The sequence below is a fragment of the Motacilla alba genome, chromosome 1A (assembly GCF_015832195.1).
Source record: "Motacilla alba alba isolate MOTALB_02 chromosome 1A, Motacilla_alba_V1.0_pri, whole genome shotgun sequence".
Taxonomy (NCBI): domain Eukaryota; kingdom Metazoa; phylum Chordata; class Aves; order Passeriformes; family Motacillidae; genus Motacilla; species Motacilla alba.
Genome location: NC_052031.1, coordinates 70,297,751 through 70,321,095, shown reverse-complemented (window position 1 = coordinate 70,321,095; position 23,345 = coordinate 70,297,751). Strand labels below are relative to the sequence as shown.

The 23,345-nt window shown below is 37.1% G+C and overlaps 1 protein-coding gene across 3 annotated transcripts in view; it reads right to left on the bottom strand.

The window, feature by feature from the left end:
• The window catches only part of AEBP2 (AE binding protein 2), a 43,124-nt gene that overhangs the window by 2,831 nt on the left and 16,948 nt on the right, over positions 1–23,345 (bottom strand). The window contains exons 2-8 of one of the 3 annotated variants that reach the window (XM_038153690.1): positions 21,992–22,199; positions 18,878–18,985; positions 11,347–11,533; positions 6,264–6,388; positions 3,302–3,369; positions 958–1,071; positions 634–700 (exon numbers count right to left, since the gene is read on the bottom strand). In XM_038153690.1, the coding sequence (XP_038009618.1) occupies positions 646–700; positions 958–1,071; positions 3,302–3,369; positions 6,264–6,388; positions 11,347–11,533; positions 18,878–18,985; positions 21,992–22,199 (865 nt within the window). In that variant the 3' untranslated portion in view covers positions 634–645. The remainder of the gene's footprint in view (positions 1–633; positions 701–957; positions 1,072–3,301; positions 3,370–6,263; positions 6,389–11,346; positions 11,534–18,877; positions 18,986–21,991; positions 22,200–23,345) is intronic. The other 2 variants (XM_038153691.1, XM_038153692.1) reach the window with 2 other exon arrangements.

Here is a 23,345-nt window from a genome sequence, read left to right as displayed (position 1 = left end):
ACATTTACAAAGATAGCAAATACAGCAGGATTGGTTTTCATATCATTAAGCAAGTTTTCATTAATTTGATTAGTGAAATACACTGATTATTAAAGGTGAACTGAAAGGCTTATTGCATTGAAAGACCTCAGATTAGTGTTTTATTTTCTCCTTGAGACTCTTGGTCAGTGGATGTTAAGGAAGAAACATCAGAACACTGAACTTCTGTTATGATAAACTTTCTTTCCAAAAGCCATTTTCATGGATTTTTAATATAATCACATATGGATCTACGGATGCTCAAAATTTCAGAATGAATGAAGCATTTCAGATTACCTTTAAAAACTGTACACACAGAACTGTGGTACTGACAATCATGGGAGAGCAGTAACAAAGGGGTGGGGGGAGAATCAGGAAATTATTAGAAACCAGATGGATTAGAAGCCAATCTGAGGGCCTAAAAACAGAAATGTGAAAGTAGCTTAAAGACAAGTAACATGGATTGTTCCCTTTTGTCCCCCTATAAAGAATCTTGTAACAAAAAAATAACGGTACTTGAACACAAGTACAAGTTTCAAGGTAATACTGCATGTATTACAGCTGAATATAATATGGAAAGATAAATTTGGACTTTAAAAAAATTGGTATACAAACCAGTATGTGATCTTAACAGAAGTGATCTTTCAGGATTCCACTGTATGTACCTCCTTTACTAGAATTTCTGTACACCAAGCACAAAAAAGTAAAATACACTTGGTAAATACACACATTCCCCGTTTCTCAGGCACTAGAGTTTAGTTCAAGAAGTAATTCTGAAATAACTTAAGACCTCAGAACTTAACTCCTGGACGTGTACAGTACCAAGGCTCCCTGATCTGGTGTATAATACATTAGCAATCCTGATTTTCCAACGTCAAAAAGTTAAGTGAGGCTTAAGATTACATTCAAGTAAAGAAAGTTGCAAAATGAAGATGTTACCTGTAAATGTTTGGGTCCAGAAGCAAGGCAGTATCTTTTGGTAGTTTTGATAAATGAACTACTTTAGTTTTTAACTGATGTCGCTCACTTTCATTTACCCACACATCAGGCAGACTATGAATAAATAAATAAAATAAAAATATTCAAAAAATATCAACTGTTTTTCTTACCATAACATTATGTGGTAAACTAGCACATATGAAGCAAATTTGACATTTCCCTGGTTAAAAAGCACCTTCACCACAGTGAGGAAAGGCAGCCAATCTTTACACATTATACGTTGAAGTTTTTCAGTTTGAAAAGACACTGGAGAGAATTTAGATCATTCCAGAAGTATATTCTGAGTGTACAATGATAATGGCACTACATTCTCCACTGTAACAATTTCATGTGAAAATGAGTAACAGAAAAAACAACCAGACCTTTGAAAACCATTTATTTCACTGGCAGAAATTCCCTGATCTGTTCAATTAAAGGACAGGATACACTGCAGCCACTGAGCTTTGAGTTACACTCATTTGCTTGCTCCAAGCTCAAAGGTTTCCAAGACAAAATGCTCCAATTTAGCTGAAGTTAATTGTTTGATTATCCTCTTTGGGTTTTTGGTGGGGTTTTAAAAATTTTCTACATGTCCTAGAAGCCAAAGATGAACTTGAGGTTGGGGGAGGAGTTTGCAATTAAGGTGTTTAAGTCTTTGAAACAGGTTTCAAATTGAGAAGTCCATACTTAAACTAATTGTAGTGGCTCTTTCTCTGCAAAGCCAAATTTCAGACTTACGCAAATTATTTCACTGAATCTGTATTTTGCAAAGATTTCACTTTGCCTGAAAGTTAGCTGCAACTCAAATTCAATTTTTTGGATAAGCTATTCAAAACATGAAATGAAAGCCAGAACCTCTAACCCAGCAGGAAAAGGAGTTTCTCCAATTAAACCTTTCAGATAAAGGAGGAAGAAAAGAAATAAAACCACCAGGGCATAGGAGGAGGGAGAACTCAGCAGGCAATCCATTTATTCACTAAGTCTCATGGATCATGAAAGGTAGAAAAACATCATAGAAGTTTTGTTTAAAAAAATCAGTTTTTTTCATTAGGCAAAAATCAGTTTTTGAACAACCAACATTGGGAAGACATTTTCAGTAGCAATTGTATGCTCAAGAAACTAACAGCAAAAAAGAAAACTTTTAACATGCAGAGATTTGAAATCTACAGAAAGACAACAACTCAATAAGCTGATTTTTTAAAAAATAAATTCCTGCTCTTAACAAAAACCAAAACCAACAAAACAACCCCAACCCTTCCAGCTCACTGGAAGTTATTTCCCTCTTGAAGAGGAAACGACTTAAAGACCTGTATTTACTTTTCCTGACCTGTCCCTGAACATATGGACATCCTGGAGAACTTGTGCAGCTTCTCCAGAGGATCAGGGCAGAAGTTAAATCACTACTCCCAGCTCCATGGGGAAGGCTGATGGGCAGCTCAGGGGAGTGAAAGGAAGCACCCTGAGTGCATTTCACTTTCTGAAGGGTGAGTGCCCTGACAGGGTAACACAGACTGATGGTGTGTGCCAGGATAGCTTGGCACTTCCTCTGCTTACACGGAATGATCAAGATGAACTGAATACCTGAATACTGAGTAATTTAAAACCGTATCATTCAGTGCCTGAAATACACACTCTCTCTAACCCATCTAACCCGACCAAGATGCAACAAGCAGCAATATAAAACATATTTTTCCTCTGACCCAACCAACCAAATCTAAATTCCCTTGAGAATGTCTTAACATGAACGAACCTCTCTCCAATGCAGAGATTCTAATACTGAATTCACCTGCATGAGCAAAAAAATCATTCAACTCTGTATTTTAAAAAAAAATTTATTTATTTTTCATGCTCCCAGTTGCATATTTCTTAATGCTTATCTTAAAATTAACTGTCTTTATCTGTAAAATAATAGAATCTCTATTCATTTCAAAAAGAAAATTTTCAGAATGCTGTTAGATATAATACAACCATCAGTCCTAAAAGGAATCCAAAACCTGCCTATTTTATAAGAATATTTGAGCTTTCTTCTCTCACGATGAATTGAAACTTGTGACAAAATGCATTAAAAATACAGATGGAAATTTAACTGAACTGGTAGTAGAGCCCAAAGATTTGAAAGTGAAAGGAAAAATCAATAAACTCATTGCTTATTATTTTCTAAACATCTAAATTACTTTTTGAAAAGCATTTTTAAAATACTAACTTTAACTCAAATATTCTAAGGCACAAAATAATTTAATAACAGTTCATTGATCCCACTGGAAATCCTTCCCCTTTTAAAATGCATCACTAGCAATATACTCACATGTCCTCTGGTGTCCAATGAAGCAAAAGTTTTATTTTGCCAGAATCTTCTTTTCTTTTAGCTATTACCTATAATAATGACAAAGTCATAATTAAAACCAAATTACCAGATTTTTTTTTCTCAAAGGTTGTTGTTATTCATGTCCAAGTAGACATTCACAGAAAACAAACTGTTATACTCCTTGAAAGTTGTGTGTCTGCAATAAATATGCTCTCAAGACTTAAAACTGTTTTGCAAAGAACTTAAGTCCTTTTAGGTTTTTAAGTGAAAACCACAATTCAGCCAGAAGATGTCCACTTAGTTTGGACATCTTTATTTGGAAATATTCTTACTACACTTTCTACATTTCCTGCACTGTCCCAGAAACAGAATGGAAATTCCACGCAAACGTGCATCAAAGTGGTCTCAAATCAGACATGGAGATCTGCTGACCTCTTCTGGAAAAAGAAAACAATTTCACACTGTAAATTGCGTGCATTGCAGGCACCTCACTGGATTCATTTCCTGCTTACAAGGTTTCAATATATTGCAACTATGTAACTAGTTAAAACACATGTGGCCACTGAACTGAAATACCTAAAAAAGCTAAAACCAGGGAACAGTTCGGTGTTGAAATGTTTTAGAGAGTTAATTCCAGCCACTTCAAAAGCTGAGGGTGGCACGACAGGGTAACCTATAAGTTACATTTTTTAGTCAGTGTAATATCTGTTCCTTAGTTTAAGCAGACATGCTTAATTAGATTAAGTAGACATTTAATTAATTAATTAATTCAGAGAATTAAAATACAAAGAATTTGACTCAATTAAAAAAAGCAAGCAGAAAAAACCCATCATAATCAAATCAAAGGTGTATTGGATTGCAAGCACATTTCTTCAAAAAGGTTTTATTAATAACTGCCTCCATATCTACAAAGAAAAGGTGTTAGAAAAGTATATATAAATGAAAGGAGGTACCTTTACAGAGAACATGAAAGGTAGCTACAGTGACTGTTTAGAAATTGTTTATATTACAGTATCTGATATATACTGGAAATATACTGCATTATGCTGACATAATGCAGTATATAATATACTGAAATCTACAATATGACATATGATGTAATATAATATAATAATGTAATACTGTATATACTTATATATTATATTAAATACAAAATGTATTTCATCTTTTTAGAAATAATATAATATATCTAATATATTGAAATATACTGCATTGTGCTGACATTATTCTTATGCTGAGTAAAACAATAAAGCCACATAATTTATGTCTGTTTTCAGACAGCATGGCAACTTCATCTTCCTATTTTTCACCTTTCAAATTAATGTCTCTGATAATTACACATTTTTTCTTTATCCGATGGTGGACCACACAAACTTATTATGCCATTTAGCCAGTCACCATTCAAATCTCAAGTCCTAATGCCTTTAAGTGATGCAAAATGACTAAGTGTTTGTATCTGAGGTATTGTTACCTCAGTTTAACAGTCCACAAAACAGTTCCTTGCCTATTTTTTCTTTTTAAAGCTGATTTTGGGCTGTCTCACAACAAAGCTGAAGTCCAGCACAAGCCAGCACCCCAAAACAGAGCAGCCAGGTGCAGCATGGAGCTGGAACCCTAGAGCAGCTCTCCCACAACTGAGGCCCGAGCAATTCCAGATCTAATCAACCTCCCACCATCTCGAGTAACACGTGCACAGTTGAGCTACAAGGATTTTCACCACTTCCTTCAAGCTCATGGGAAGCAGTTTTAGAGCAGATTCTTCCCTCTAATTCCTCCTCCTTATGAATTATTCCAATAGCCAGAGCTGTTCTTCCACAACTGAGTGGACTGACTGGATCACCTTTCAGATTAAAGCAAGCTGTGAATTGGAAAAGAACCTGCTTTTCTCACAGCACTCTAAAATCCATGCTGGCCAGGGAAACTAGAATGAGAATTAAATACAGTAACAGCTAAGCCACCTGCAATCTCCACTTGCAGCTGGTGCACAATGTACATAAAGTTCAGCAGAAATAATCTGGACAAGATTTCCAACACAGGCCACAGGTATTTAGAACAATCATCAGCCTTGCAGAAGAAGGTGAAATAAGCTTCATGCACAAAATCATCTTTTATTTATGGTGGGAGACTGGTAGTTCAAGAGTCTGAATCCCATACCAAGATTAAGCTGTAGCTGAAGACAGGCCAGCCAGCACTCCTTGTTTGGACTATTCTACCCATTTAAAACCATCCCTCCCCATTTTGTCCCATCTCTTTCTTCTTTTCTTCAGCCAAGTCTCCACCTTTTACACGCCTCCATCTCCCAACATGCTTAAGAAAACCTGAGGTTATTCAACTTTTTCAACTTCTGATCCTTCTACCCCATTCAGTATTTTATCCCTGCTTTGAACTCCTCTAAATTAATACTGACATCTTTCCCATCCAAACACAAGTTTCCCACTTGGTTCTTGCCTTCTTCCAACAACTCCCCAATATTTCGGTGCTAAGTTTATTAAAAGAAAACATGGAAATGGGAATAAATTTATTCAGGATTATATCTTTTTAAACTGGAGGGGGAAAAGGGAATAAACACATATTTAAGATCAGCATGTTTACGTATTCAATTATATACCAAAAATACTTTTTGTGATAAATGACCACTGTCACTTATGACCATGGAAATGCCATCTGAACTGTGTTCTTATTCAGAAGATGAACCGATTTTCTTCTGCAACACAAAGTTGCTGTTAGATATTCCCCAACTGGATCAGACAGGAAATGTTGCAATCCACTCAATCTGTGAGCTAGAACAGCTACCACCAATACCTCTTAAAAGTTCATTTACTAACAACAACACCAAAGAGCCACTATTGCTTCCATCTGATTAAATGTCTACAGCAGTAAGAGGAACACATAAATATTTCATAAAGATTAGATTCTTTAGACACACAGGTAAACAAACAGAATTCATCACATAAATACTTACAGTACTATGAAATACAACACTGTGGCCTTTTCCTAAACTTTCTATATGTGCTGAGAGGTTAAAGCAGATGGCTCGATGTCTTATAGCATCCAGTGTTTGTGCATCAAAGAAGTCATGAGGTCTTGCTGGAAAAAAGGAAAAGAGATCCTTAGTGTTCAACACACTGAAAGCATTCAAACACATTCAAGCATGTAAATAGGTCTGAATGTCATTAGTAAATCATTTACCCTTCTGTCAGCAGCACTACCTTGTCAGAGAACCGCAAATGTTAATTTCACTGAGAGGGAGAAATTATTCCTAGAGAAGCACAATTCACGTTTGGTCAAAACACGCTCCCTGTGAATGGAACAGCTATTTCCAAAAATGCAACCACATCCACTCGTTTCAGCTTCACTAATGCTGAAGAGTCAGGTGGAAAACTCCACACCATTACACCCTTCTATGTACAAGTTGTCATTCCATGCTCTTGGACTATTAGGAAACATTTTCTACCCAAGAAGCACAAGCTGCATGCATCACATATTAACCTTCAATTTATAATGAGTAAAGCACAACTAACACCCATCTGAGATTTTACAACCAGTATAAAAGCAGTAGGCATTACAAAGACCTTTTCCTTTTAGAAAAAAGGATTTTTATAGTTAAGTGCTTCTTGAACAGTAGAAGATTATTGAATTTTGATTTAGGGTGTAAAAGCCAGTCCATCAATTCTACACTAAAAGTACTTAAACTAAAAAATAATTGCTATTAAGAACATATTTGCATTGTATTAAGAAAAATTTCAAAATACTATAAACTAATAATATTAGAAACTTTCAAAAAGTTTTAAAATATACCATATAAAACTGTGACAACATTACGTCAGCAGGAAAGTCAGAATGAAAATATTCACATTTTTAAGCCTTACTTGAGAGCAGCAATTCATTAAATAACACACTGACATTAAAACTAAGGATAGGAACTGGTGTTACATTATCAACTATGTATTACCCTGAAACCTGCACAAACAGTGATTCAAACTTCTGCTGCCTTCATTTAAAGCAGCTTCTCTATTCCTGTATCCATTATTTCAAAATGAACTACAAATCCCACTCGGAGCTAGCACTTGCTGCACTCCTGGGGCTGATTGTTGGTAAGCATTCAGCTGTACATTCTGTTCTGTCCCTGCTCCATCTCAGCTGGACACTGCCAATTAGGCAATCAGCTCACTCTAAGTGGCAATGCAGGACCACAGCTTGTGCTGCAGGTGCTCAGTGATGCAAGCATATAAATATTTGATAAATAAATCTGAGGGGGAAAAAAAAAAGAGTGAGGATGGAAGGATGGAAAAAAACCACAAATTTTTGCTTTCAGGTTTATGCAACAAATTTCTCCAGGATTTACCGTGGGAAACATTCAGCAGACTGAGAAGAAAGGGCACAATTTTTAAAAGTGTGTGAATTATTTAAATTATTCTTAAGTGTTAGTGTTTTCTATGCACGTTTACCCCAAAATGGGTTTGAGGAAATGGATTTAAGTATCTTCCTTCCTGCTTAATAATGCAAGTTCCAAGAACACATCAGTTCCTTAAGTCAAATAAATTACATCATCACATCAGTAACCCACCACATGAAAAGCAAGCCCTACATAAGTAACAGAGTCTTAAGAGCAAATTGCATGAACAGAAAGCTTCCTCATCTCTCCTATATTCCTCCTGTGGACTTGATAATCATGCTTGTTAAGAACTACAGTGTCATCTTTGCAATGAAAAAGCAAATGACAATATTGGAGTCAAGGCTGCCTCAGAACAGCAATACTGTGACCTGTTTCAGAGGTGCACACTTGCAATACATTTGGTTCTAAAAGCCCCTCTGCATGAGTGAGAGAACACATAAAAGGCCACCCAGAAGAGAAAGCAGGCCATGGACTCTAATCCTGAATTATTCTACACCAAAATTCCTCACACAAATAAGATCTCTACAGCACCATGAATGTGACCAGTTAAAAGGGTGCCACCAGTAAATTAAGTTTTTATGATAAAAGGCTGTTTTTCAAACTTAGAAGAACATAAAAACATAAGACAAGACAAAAGAAAACACTTTAAAATGGCAAGATCTTAAAAAAACCAATTAAGTAACAATAGAAATTCTCTTTAAAAAGTGTCTGTTAGAAGACTGTGGTCTCATCACATACAGCCACAGTAAAGTCTCCTTTTCCATTATACATTCTCTCAAAGAAGGGTGTTACCTTCAGATATAAAACAGAGGCAGTAAATGTATAAATTAGCTGCACTTAAACTGTTAAGAATTTATACATGAGGGTGCCTCAGTAACAGCATATTTCAGCCATTAATTGTCAATAAATATTTAGCAATCCACTGCCACCTTTTAAAAAAGCCAGGGTCTAATAAAACCATGAGGTAGAAAGAACATACTGACTTTTTTTTTTTTTCCAGAGACAAATTGCTTTGTGCTGAAAAACTGCCAGCTTTTGTCAAATTACGATCTGCAAGTGATTTAAACAGATTGTCCACTATCAAAAGGCATTTTGTTTTACATCCATGGCATGAAGCCCTTGTAACCCTGCTTGCAGAGAACCTGGTACATGTGTCAAACATCTCTCCTTTTGGGCACTTAAAAATATCTAAATGTAAATCCTTCTTAGGTACTCAGCTTTATATACTCCAAACTGAAAATACTTAATGATGTTAATTGTGTTATTTTGGCTTCCTAGATAAAAGTTTTGCCTTCCCCCATTCTTCTTGTAAAGACAAAACACACAGACTTGCACACTTAATTCTCTAACTAAAACCAAGCTAAGAAAGAGAAAGACAAGCAAGATTGTATCAGCCCTTTGTCACGTTCAGTTCACCAACAATAATCCACCCAAAGTTTGAAAGGAAAGCTGCCAATACTCAGCATTTTCAGAAAATGCCATCAACTTTGGATACATTTCTGGGTCACACACCCTCTGGAGAAATACATTACAGTAGTCAGTTCCCAATTCAGTTAGAGATGATTTCTGCCTTAAGGCAGAAGTCTACAGCCAGCATTGCATTTGTCTCAAGAGGCAAGAAGATAAGAAATTGCTCAAGCAGCTGTCATTATTCTTCCTGTGCAACACTTGATCAAGACAGCAGACCATTCAAATACTGCAGCCTGGTCTTTAACATTCCCACAATATTTATTATTTCCATTTTTTGCCATGAATTCATTCATAACTTCTGCAGCAAATTCTTATTACGACTAAAGCATATCAACAGGTGATTTGAAGTTTTAATTATGAAGCTCTGATTTGAAATTTGTAAGTCAAATAATATAATATGATGTTTATCAATTACTAATAAAATGCCAACCTGAAAAACTACTTCTGCATATACTGGGGTGAAAATTAATTAAGATGCATTAAATCAGCCACCTAACAAAATCACTATGGGGAAGAAAGCTAACATGCAACTCAGGAACTTCTGAAAACGAGAATTTTCAAATGACCCATCTCAGACATTTATATTTTGAGTAACAGTCAACAAATCATGATGATCCTTTAGGAACATGGAATTATCTCAAGATGTCTCTCTCATTATATCTAAGATGCAAAAAGACACTGCAAAGCGAGCCCATAACCCTTCACTGATCAGCCTTCCCTTCTGCAACCTTCTCATTTACCCAGATTTCCACGGGGAAAGGGAAAGCTCTTTGAAAATCAAATTCTGAAAAGGACAGAAACAGTTTTCTGATTTCCTTAAATGTTGAACCAAAAGCAGAGGAATTAAGATGTGTTTCACAATACAATTTGCTCATATATACTTTAAGAATAATAAGAATTTTTTAGGAAACTTTTCAGAATTCCAAAGGATAATGTAACTCCCCAGGCCATGCTTGTCTGCATGCAAGGCAGAAACACGACCACTGCTTCACAAGTTTCCATAAAGTTCCTTAAAACACAGGTGAGGTATTGAGAATAAATCACAATCATGTGATAAAGAATAATCACTTAAGACCACTAGTATGTGAATCCACTGCTGCAGTACCACTTGAATAACTGGAAACTGTATTTCTTCACAGGGAGAGACAGATGGACACAGTTACATGTTCTGCTACAGAAGAGTTTTGGAGAAACAAAACTGTGGACAGTATGAGATTGAAAAGGTCCAGTGGTTCATAAAAAAAGGTATCTTGTGCTACGTTCCAATACTGTAAGATGGATTTAGCACCACAAGTAAAAATTGATGTTGTTTTTTCTTCAGCTGTTGACATACCAGCAGAAAAACATGCAAATGGGTTTTTTAATGTCTCTTCTAAAATGCACGTGGCAGAGTAACACTTTAATATTAGCAAATGGTCAATTTGGTACTGGAGAGTTGCATCCAAAGCAATTGTGGCCCAAAGTGAAATACTTTAACAGTTGCCTAATTTCTCCTAACTATTCCTGTAGATTAGAATCTCTATAGAAATGTGATGTTGTATTAGTCTAATGCTTGGACAACTCAGGAATCAAACCACCAGGTCCAAATGGACTAGAAAAAGTACTGGGCAAGTGATGATTTCTTGCTAGAGGAAACAGTTCTCACTTTAAATGACAAATCACACCTCTCAGCAACAGTGCTTCATATAAAATTAATGAATATCAACTATGTGGAGACAGATTAAAAAAACATAGCAAGTCAATTCTGCCCAAAATTAGATCTTGGTTATGCTCATAAAACTGTCATTAACCTAATGAAATGTTGTGCTCAAAAAAGAGCTTATATAACATGCATTTATCTCTAATTTATATGAATCTGCAATCTGTCTGAACTTCAGATCTCATTAGCACTAAACAGAACCCTTTCCTACAGTAATAGAGTCAGTAAACAAAAAACAACTCTGAAATGAAATCTTCTTTCAATTGGCAACTCCAATTGTTGCTCACGGGAATCTGATCTTTTTTCCTTGACACGCAGAGATTTACCCTGAAAAGGAACACAAACAGAACCTGGAACTGTTTTCTTCCCATCACAAGGAATGCCAAGCCTACCAGATTCAAATCTGCAGAGAAACCACCAGAGTGAGGAGGAACTTTCCCTCCAAGGCAAGCCTTTCAAGAACTTCTGCGGAACACTTACGTAGTGATCGTCGTCTCTTGTTCTTCAATTTTCTTCTTTTATTCATTCCAGCTTTCGATGGAGATTCCTCTTTGGCCTTGGGCTGGCTGGCGACTTTCGAAGAGTTCTGCTGGCTGAAGTGTGTGGGCACATGACGGGCAAGTCCTCCCTGAGATGCAAAGCTGGCATTGCACCCACCAACTACACACTAGTGAGAAAAAAGAGAACAACTGCTTCAGAGCCTGTGTGGCACAGGAGCTTCAGACACCTTGGTGTGACTTTTCTGCCTCAACTTCCAACACACTAAAGCAAAACCTAATTCTTAATGACCATGCAATTCTTAAAAAGAAATGCAAAACCATATTCTGAAATAATTTGTTTGAAGTTTTTAACTCTCAATAGTTATTTCATGATACAATATTTTTTGTGCCATACTATATTTTATAATGTATAGCATAAAAATAATCTCAAACACAGCACTGGCAAACTTCCCTCTTCACAGACCAACATGCCCTTGCCTTTCAAAATAGTGTTACTGTTTCAACCCTTTCTTGTGACAAGGCAGAAGTAACAAATATCCTTATCCACATGAAATTTGAAACTGCTCAATGCTCCGTGTAAAAGCTATAAAAAGTCATGCCTTACAGTTCTGTCGAAAACTAACTTCAGCAAAGCTGTAGTAACAATTATACATTCATTTTGGGATGCTGCTATCACTTCAGGAGCATTTAAGGCAGTTCTCATTTACAGGAAATGTCCTCTCTCAACAGAAAAATAAGATCCAACAATAATCAAGCAGAAACATACAAACAATGACAGCAGCAACTAAGCTTCTACTGGCTACAATTATTGGTGTTTTTATAAGTATCTGATTCATATTTACAATCATTTCATTTGCAAAAGAAGTATTTAAATTATACCATTGGAGAGGGAAGCACAACCCTTTTCTATTGTGCTCTGAGCTTACATGGGTAATAGAAAAGTAATTTTAGAATATGCATTTCATCACTGGCTACAATTAGTTGTGTATGCATATGATTGATTTTTCTTCTTGATTGGAAGACAAGAAAACAGCTTTAGAACTCCACATGTCCCACTTTTTGTCCCTAAATCCCAACTGTGTTGTTTTCTAACAGCGGCTGCAGAACTGAGAAGTCTCAGACTGCAATTGGTTTTCCATGATCAGTAGTAAAATACAGTGTCCACTAAGAGAAAAACTGTGCTTAATACTTGCTATAGGACTAAAAATATATACACAGATTTCAAGACAGTAAAACGCAAAAAAATGAATGGATGTTTTTAACTTCTTTTGTGTGTGTTTGTTGTGTTCTTTTAAATGAAAGAATTCTTAGAGGGAGTTAGAGAAAGTTCTCTAAGTACTGAACTAACTCAAATGTAGAATTCCCTGACAAAAAGCTTGAGGAACCTTCACACTGTATTTGTTCCTCCCTGTCTCCCCCACTCATAAGCATCTTAAGAATTGTGAAGATTTCTTCCAAAATCCCCCCTATGCCTTTCTACCTTGCCCTAAGATTCCCCATGTTCAAACAACAGCAATATTGGCTCCTTATGGTGACTTGCAATGGAAGCAATCCCAGCACACCCGTGAGTCCCAACACACTCTGGATGCTGATCTCATCACACTGTGATAACTCCAACACGATTTTCCTGACTTTAAATTCATACTGAACATTAAAATTTGCAGAATCACAAATTTGGTGGGTGGGGTGGGGTGGAAGCGTCCTTTAAAAGTCATTCAGTTCCAAGCCCCCTGCTGTGGGTAAGGCCAGCATCCACTAAATTAGATTGCTAAACCCCTCAACCTGACCTTGAACCCAAACCACCTGTTTTCATGAAAGATTATTTAACTCACAATCAACAGATAAGTTACAATGCATGTGTGCACCAGTTTAAACATTTTTTGCTCGTTTTTTTTTGTCCTTGATATTGCTGTCTTGCCCATTAAAGCAGCTTCACGAAATTAAGATACAAAATTTAAATTTAGGATTAACTTTCACTAATGTGCTCCTAACTTCAGGTTCCAGCTCTTTCTGATCATACAAATACTGTCAGAAAAAAAAATAGCTCAAAACCAGCTCATGTCTTGAAATTCAGCCACACTGAGAAATTAAAATTTTAGTTTTACCAATGCCTGCTAGAGGTCAAAAATAACCTAAAGCCTTGATGTAGTGCATGCATTACCATATTCCAAAGGCAACACCTTTGGGAAAAAACCACAAACTATGTGTCAGGCACTCTTCCAAAACTTTTCAAACCATAACTGTACTTCTTGTCAGATGGGAAACATTGTTTTATGACAAACTGAAGGTTGACTCATGATGTCATAACTTTTTTCTTGTCACGTACAGAGCAAACAATCCCAAATACTCTATATGGATTATCTACAGAAACTACCGCTAACTTTTCTTGCTCTAGCCAAGTTTTACTTTCAAAATCCCCAAACCAACATCCTTAGATCCTCAATATCTGCTACTTGCAACTAGAAAGTGTCTTTTTCCAGAAAGAGTATTAATAGTCTACAGCTACAGTACAAAATATTTGCAGAAATTATTACATTCAGATTTTGTGTACTTTGAGACTACCTGATAATATCTTCAAATAATCAACAGCTGACAGATCAAAGATGACAGAGAATGCCTTCGCAGTAGACAGGAAATAGTAGAAGAGGAGAATGAAAAAATCTTACCTGTTTGTTCTTTTTTTCTCTAAAATAATATATCCAGCAATCCGTTACTAATGGGTAAAGTCTCTTCTCTCCAAAGATAAAGGAGCAGTTCAGGCTGTCACTTCAGGATCTCTGGACGGTAAGTCACACCAAATCAGCTTCCCACCAGATAATTATATAGCTCTAGAGGGCTTCTAATACATCAAACTCAACTATTATGCACAACTTTGAAGCAATCATGTCATTTTTCCCCCAAAACCTAAATCTCAAAATTTTGCATTGAATTTGAAATACAACAGATTGGGTCCGGATTGGTGGATATGTTACTTCAAGAGAAAGTAAGTGAACATGTAAGAAGTTTAATTTCTCCAGTGTACCCATACCCACCATTATTAATGGGCAGTAATGACCAGTGACTTTAACAAACAGGATATAAAAGTATCTAGCAATGCAGGTTTTTGTTCTAAATTCAAAACCAAATCTCCTATTCAATGTGTAATTCCTTCTGGTAAATGTAACAGAAATAATTTAGACATCTGGATGAACTTTCTTATTGTCTCAACATCTGAGTGTTTGGGCAGAGTGCCTTTACATTCTACATCTGCAATGCTCTGATGGACAGAAAATATTAAAATATTCTGCCAAGAGAGTAACAAACATAATTGCCAATGAAGACTGGAGCTGCTTGCCTGTGTTTTCTACATTTCACCAAGCTTTACTGAGAGCTGTATCAAATGCAGCCACCACTTGATGAATTCTGGAAGTTACAGGGAGCACCAAACTTCATTTTTAATACTACTTTCTTCTCCCATTTTAAGGAGAAGCCTGCAATGAAATGTTCTAGTGACAACCATTTGTTGTCACTAGAAACATTTAACCCACAGGAGCAAACCTTGCTTGACTGCTCTTGAATATGAAGAGCACATCCACTGGAATCCATGGGTGGAAACAGCTGCTAGCACTCCCACATGCATCCTTACAGATTCATTTAGGTTGGAAGAGACCTTTGAGATCATCAACCTCAATCCTAATGTTATATACAATCACTATTACTTTATTTTTATTTTATGCAATTATTTTGCCTAAAATCTCCCACTATTTCGTGCTCATCTACCATTTGCCCTGTCATTGTGCTGAACATCTAAGAGCTCATTTGATGTGTCTTCAAGTAACCTTCAGTGCCAAGTAATATTTGATTAATTTAATTGTCTCTGCACACCAGAAACCATGCTGGAAAATGCAGGTTGTCACAACTCCTTTAACTATTCCAATACTTATTACATGTAACAGCCAAGTTTAGGACAGGAAAGATGGAATATCTTAATATTGATATCTTTTCAAGTTGCCAAGGGCAGTTTGTTGAAACCAGGATGTTTCTGACTCAGCAGATTATTCCTTTACATCCTGTCTATAAGGTTGGAGAGCCAAGTTGCTGAAGCCTCAACAGGACCAGCCCTGCATGCTGATGATAATCCACAATATTCCACTGGTTTCTAAGAAGCTGCAGAATTGTGCAGCAAGAGATCTAAAAAAGAATAACGTTGAGGGTTTGCTCTCTCAACTCTGTCTGTAAAATCATACACAAAGATGAGCACACTGAATGTCTTTGGAGAGAATACCTGTATCCAATGAATGTCTACAATGACAAAAAAAATATGAAAAGGACTGGCTAAAATCAGACTGTGAAGGAAATGACTCAGAGAGGAGCTGGATGTACACTACCAAGATACTGCCCCACAGAAAAAAGGAGCTAGCTTAACAACAGTCTCAAAAATAGGTATCCATAAGGAAATTTACCTTTTCTGTGACACAAGTACTGCAATATTCATGATGAGAGGGACACACTAAGCCACACAACCAGGAAAAAAAAGGATAAACTTATGAAAAATATGAACCATTTTGCCTTTGCAATTTACAAGTGGGTTCATTTCTGTGACAAATGAACTGCACGGTCACATGGTTAACAGGAATGAATGGAAAGGGCAGGTAAAACCCACAAAGACCTTTCAACAGGAAAGCAGAACAGCTCATTTAGAGCTGAATGGAGCTTTTAGTCAAAAGACAACTCCATGTGTATCACAAAAACAGATAATTAAACCCAAAATGTGCAACTACATAAAATGAGCCCATTTGCAAGCAAAAGGGGAGCTGGACAGGGATATATCCTTCTATGCAAAAAGAGTTATGTTTGAGACAGTGCCAATGCTTTTCCATTTAAGAAACTACATTTCTCTCTGCTTTCACTAGAAATGTAAGAATATATCCATCTGTAATATACTCTATTACTCTCTTCTGGTCACTGTTTGATCTAACTTTCCAAAATTAAGATTTCCACACTTTTAGTTGTCATTTTCCTAGCTAAGATTCTTTGTTTTTCTTTAAAACATTCTAAATAGAAGTTCTTCAGACAACAGCATAGAGCTGTACTATTTCCACTACTGCTTCTTACATCTTTCCTCAAAAACCCCAGCATTATTTTTAACTAAAACACTGAATGACTACTTTCTGTAAGTTTTCTAAAATGACAGATTCCTTCCTTTTATGTTACCATTCAAGTATATTCTCATGAGGCAACTGAATTTTCATTTGCAATTTAGGTTTTGGGAGATATTTTGTCTGCAGTAATTATCAAGAACAGGTCTTTAAAGCAACTCTGACTTCAAAAAAATCTGGCTTTCCCTGAAAGGTGAGCAATTAAGATTTATGAGACAAGCTAAATGCACAAAATGGACACATTGGCTCCATTTTTGACTGGCTGCCACAAAACAATTAATAAAAGGCTGTTCTTGGACTGGTCATGACTAATATCCAACACTTCAAGTGTTTTTTGTCTCAGAGACTAGATTTCTGAAGTCAGCATAAAAAAAAAAAGCAGCAGCAAATGAAGGAAAGGAGCCAGTTAATTAATAGATTGCCATCACAGACACTCACATACTTGGCTACCTCATGTGAGCCCCGAAGCTTATTTCAGCATAAACGACAGGGGAACAAAAGATGTTACAAAATTCTACTCAGACCACAATTATCCTCCATTCAAAGCTCCCAGGAACAGATTGAGAAATACAGGGATAAAAAACAAACAGAGGGACACCAGACAACAGTATGAAAAAATGCTGCAGTGACACACATTGAGCCAGGATGATTAACTACTGCAACCCTTGAATGTTTTGTTCTCTCCCTCAGCAGGACCAGAAAGTACAGAAAATCAGCTGGTGGAACAACAGATATTGAACACAAGATGATTATTATCAGAAACAACTGCTGATAATTTTAGGGCTCTAGCTGTAACCAGCCTAGCCAAAAAAACTCAGGTACCAACTGCCTTTGCTAGGCAAGGCTGACAGACTCAGAAGCACTACTGGTGTTTCTGAGCTACGCCCACCTCTTCAACCCAATGTCTCTACAACTGAGTTTCTTTCATCTAGACCAAATAAGAGCACAGATTAAGCTACTGGAAGACTTTCATCCAAGAACAAAGCTTGCCATTATACTTTGAGGTAGACAAAATATTTAATTCCAAAATAGAGAAAACCTAAGGTACAAGTTTCCTCTGGTAACTGGTGGTTGCTTTCTTTACTACTGCTATTGCTACTACTACCACTATTATTATTATTAATAATAATCAGAGATTAGGATTTAAGATTAGATCAGTTCCTGGAACAACTATATCTGCAAACTTGCAGGGATCTATGATCCTTATGCTATCCCTCCAAGAAACTCATTCCTTTAAACACAGGGTATGATAACCTTAAAACGCATTTTCCTGTGGTTGAGTCAGAAATTTTCAGTCTAAACTACACAGTTCAGTATGGAAGAAAATCTGTTTAGTAAAAAAATCTTTTTCACATGCAATGCACTATTTTTATTCTCTTGGTTTTGAGTTTAATTTAGTTTTGTTTTCTGTCATAACTATTATTAAAACCTATACAGAAAATGTAACTACGGAAAGAAACCCCTGTAACAGAAAAGTATTTTTAGTAACAAAGCTGCCTTAAAATGGATTTTTTACAAAGTGGAAGATATTACCTGAGGAGAAAGAGAAGAGAGGAAAAGACAAGGACTAAAACTTGGTGAGGTTAGGGGTGGGAGAGAAGGAGGCATAAATTGGTACCTAAACTCAAAAACCCCCAAATCCTGTTTCATTTTCATATCCTACATGGAAGAACTTCAGTCTGAAGTAGTGTGGGTGGGACTTACCATCAAGTGATCCAGGACTGACAGCTATGAACTGCCCCAACTGTATCCATAAGAGGATGAAGCAACTCATTAATAACGGATTGGTGGATATGGGAATGATAAACACTACTATACCTAGAATTGCAGGTACAGATTAAGGGGAGAAAGAAAGAGAAAGTTAGAAAATACTGTGCAGGAAATACACTCAGGTCAATGGTCCTGCATTTCTGACTTCCTTATTCTGTTCAGAGAATGAACCATAAATAGTCACTGCCAGTGTTTCTACGGAGTTTAACAAAAGCAGCTCTTACCCAGGCAGGAACATGCACCATCAGCCATGATTCAAAACTCAATGTGGAAGTGTAAAGCATGAGAGAAAATATCTCACTGTTACAGTGTGAGCAGCTCAACCTCGAAATGCACAAACCCCCTGAACTTTAGCACTATTTACTTTTACGCTCCTTGCCATTTATAGATTAAAAGAAACAGGGATAGAGAAGCAATAAGAGTTTCTTCACCTGCTTTTGTAAAAGAACACGACCTTTGGGCATATTACTGCAAAGAAGAAAGCTCAGCTCGCTTTTCTTCAGCTCACTCCAGTGATGGTATTTTTCAACTGACATATCGTATTAGGAAAAATAAAGAGAATTTTTCTACAAATGAGAGAATGTATGTTACAGTGAGCCTTACCTTGAAAGGTTTGTCCCCACTGTGTGTCAGCATATGCCTCTGCAACCAACTTTGACTTGTTGAAGGTGTATTATATACTTTGCAACCTTTCCACAAGCAAACAAACACCTAATAGAGTAGAAATGTGGTAAGTTCACACAGCTCAGAGAGAACGGTAAATAAAAAGCACATTAACAAAGAAGGCTGTTTTTACAACATCTCACAACGCTTCAAAGAATTCTGAACAATAACCATTTATTTTGAAACACACTTCTCATATCTCGCCGAGGAAAAAAATAATTACAACACCAAGTATTCAATAAGAACAGGTCACTGGAAGAAAATACCAACAGACAGATGCTCCTGCAGATAAACACAATTAAGAGCAACAGGGTCTGCTGCATTTGTGTTTGTACTCAGTAACTCTATCCACCAGATATGGAGTCAAAACATTCTTAAATGAAAAATTTGCATTTTCTGGATAGTAGTTATAGAAATAAAATGATTTGCTCTCATAAGCGATTAATTTTATTCCTTGTTCATGAAACAGTAAAAATTCTTAATTGCAATGCAGTCTATATACTGGAGTTTTGTATTGTGCAATACCAGATACTTCTAGTTAGGGCCTTACATTCAATTCCTGATGAAGGAAGCAACCATTGCTCACAGGATTCAAAATCTATGGGTGTTTTGTGATTCCAGTGTACAGAACAATCACTTGCACAATAGTGCATTAAGGGGAGCAGAACTCACTCATGCTGCTTTTCTCTCTCCTCTCATTGTGTTTATCTATAACTGAGGGAATAAAAAGCTCAATGAACTTGCCTTTCATTAGAATTTCCTCAACAGGTCTGTGGGTGAAGGGAGGTAAAGCTCTAATTTGTCGCAGCAAAAGAAAGTTCCCAGGAACAGCACTGTTCATAACACAGGTTTTCAGAAATGCAGGAAACTAATTGGATTTCAGTTTTTGTTCTCTTTTGGAGACTAAAACCCCCTCAACCTTTAAAAGATTTTATTTTCAAAATGAAAAAGCAGCCACGGGAGTTCTACGTTCCTGCTGTACAATAGATCCATAACCCAGCTTTACTCAGACAAAGCTGGAAACCCCTCAGTGTCTGGGACTGATCCACACCCACTGACACAAGGCCCAAGCCCCTGAACCTTTGGGGTCTGCCACTCCTCAGATCTGAGATCCCCTCAAAGACACAGAACTGGAATTTCTGAGGTTTCTGGCTCTGCAGCAGCTCCGTAAGTGTGCTGGCATTTCCAGCAGCAACTGCAGACTGCGGGGCACTTGGCAAAGGTGTTACTGGGAACTTCCAGATGGGGGAAATCCAAGGACCTGGGTTTGCAACCACGTCTACACAAGACTTCTTGGGAATCCCTGTCAAAAAGCTGAACACAAAATATTTCTGAAATAACATCTTTTAAAGCAAAACTGTTTTGTCAAAAAGTTTCCCAGGCTCTTCATGGATGTATCTGGTTTGGACTGGATCCATGACCTCAGTATTAGGTGTAAAAAGTACATTTTACCATGCAAAGATGTTTATCCTATTCCTTTCCATTCTCAATAAGCAATTACTTAACCCACATTTTTCTCCAAATTTAAGCCATTGCAGTTAAGTAAGGCCTGAAATGCCATCAAAAGCACGAGACAATTTCCAACACACTTGAACACCTCACCGGCAGGTGGCAGACAAATCCCTGAAACAAACCCGCCAGGACACATCCCCCTTCCACAGCACGGCCTTGGAACTTCCCAAAAAATAAACTCCAGCAGGGGCATTCAGAAGTGTGGACACAATGCAACACTTATTAGACACCTCGTGCTTCCAACAACCTCCTCTTTTAAATACACAAATACAGTCCAGTATTTTCTAAATAAAAATATCCATGACTCATGTCACGTGAAATATAAGTGACAAGAAAGAAAATACAGGGGAAAAAACCCAAACCAAAATCTGCAAAATCTTCCAGCCCCTTTTTAAGAAATGTAAAGGAGTCATGGATGGATAACAAAGATCCAAACACACCTTATTCATTTCATTGTTTCATGCAAGTTCCATGTAACACCTTTACACACCTCTGGACAGAACTCAGAAATCATCTCATGGGTGGCTAAAAAGCCACTACCCTGGATGGATGAGTCTGCTCAGACACTGGACTGAAAAAAGCCATCAAATATGAAGCTGAAAAGTTCAATCATGCCAAAAAATATTATCTAAATACAGCCAGAGTCACAGCTGTCTCAGTGACATATTTACATAATAAATTATTTAAAATAATGCAAATTAGCATTTTATTTAAGTTTCTTATTCACTGAAGATAAAGTGCAACAGCCTAACATTTTCCTTCTGAAGAACTGACAGGGCAAAAGTCAAAAGATAACAACTATTCTACTTTGAGAACTGATATTATCTCCCAGAAATTGAAGAGCTGCAACACACAGTGCCTAACGCAGGCAGATTGCTTGTGCTGGATGTAAAGGTAGTTTACATGATATATTCCAGACATCAGAGGTAATTTGGGAGCTTGAAGATGGGAGGTAGTTAAGTACAAAGTTGAAATTACTCTACTAGAAGATGTTTTTAAACATTAAAATTGAGACCAATTATCATTTGACCAGGGATTAGACTGAAATTTACATGTTTATATATGCAACTCAATTTTTTAAAAAATTAGATGCAATTATATAGAAGGCAACCTTGCCATCAGTATTACACACAGAGCTGTTTTGTGAAGACTTTGTACTCTTAAGTCGGTCTTACATCTTCCCTCCTGTACATTCTGGATCGATTTTACCTGTAGTGAGACTCCTTTGGTAACAGTAATTAAGATGTGACTTCACCTGAGTTCACATGCAGGAACACGTACACTAAGAGTTTTTAGAAAATTAATTCCAAGTGTAAGCACTTCAAGACATACCAGCAGCTCCAGGATGTTGAGAAACCAACACACTATCAAAACCCTGGCAGTCTCAAACAATTTATTGAGAAGAACTGACTTCTTAAAGTTAGGCTACTAACTTTGCTGCCACTAGAAAAAATCAATTCTGAAACACAAAATTTGGCGCTGTCATTCAAGAGCAAAATATTGGCAAATAAGAAAGAAGGAAAACCCAAAGGTAACACCAACCCCTCCTCGCTGCCCATCCACGTGTATGGAGCGAATGTGATCCGCCAGGTCCGGGCTGGAGCTGAAGCAGGCGTGGCAGTGATCCCAGCAGCAGTTATAGGCAATGCTCTTGGCAGAGGAGGCAGCAACTCCCTGTCCATTCATCATCACTGGCGTGGAACGCCCACTGGAAATTGTGCTGTCTACGTCCATGATAGTGCTGCTTATGCTGCAAGACAAAAAAAACCCCAAAACTAAATCAAACTTTGCATTTGTGGCATGTTAACAGAGCAAATCAAAACTGCAGCTCTTTTGTGCTGTCTACGTCCATGACAGTGCTGCTTATGCTGCAAGACAAAAAAAAACCCAAAACTAAATCAAACTTTGCATTTGTGGCATGTTAACAGAGCAAATCAAAACTGCAGCTCTTTTGTGCTGTGTCCATGATAATGCTGCTTTTATGCTGCAAGACAAAATTGTGCTGTCTACATCCATGACAGTGCTGTTTATGCTGCAAGACAAAAAAAAAACCCAAAACTAAATCAAAGTTTGTATTTGTTGCATGTTAACAGAGCAAATCAAAACTGCAGCTCTTTTGTGCTGTCTACGTCCATGATAGTGCTGCTTATGCTGCAAGACAAAAAAAACCCCAAAACTAAATCAAAGTTTGCATTTGTTGCATGTTAACAGAGCAAATCAAAACTGCAGCTCTTTTGTTTCACATATATTTAGACAGGCTGGAAAGAAAACCTTGCACAAGTTTATTATTTATTGTGGCTCATTGCTTTATTAATAAATGTAGAGTTAGGAAACAGCTACTTTTATCAACAGTGTAACTTCTTCTGGACACTGGGAACAAAAGGGAGGAATGGAAAATCCTGCACATAAGGAGTCCAGCATCCCCTGCCAACACTAGAGCCTTAAAAAGAATACACTTCAGTTCTGCCCAGGGTTTAAGGCACTCCCACATGGCCCCAGCATAGCGTGCCTCGTGTGCATGGTCTACACTAACGCTGCTTGTTTTGGTTTTGCAAAACGTTTCCAGAGAGGCCAGAATCAGCAGAGGAAATGTGCGGCCAGCAGGGGTCACTTCCATCAGCCCTTCTGCTCTGTACCCTGGCACATACACAGACAAGCTGCAAAAAACTTGCAGACATCATGCTCTTTCCCTATATAAGCAAAAAGTATGGAGGTGGATGTTCTTCCTCACTAAATACCTACTGATACACCTTCTTTTTATCTTGTTAACCTGCTCAGTTGCCATGTGGGCCTTTAAGTTTTTCTCTTCCACAAAGCCACAGCGTTACAGAACAGCTCATCTTTGACAGAACCTCAAAGACCAGGTGGTCAAATTTGCTCAAACAGGAACGAGTGA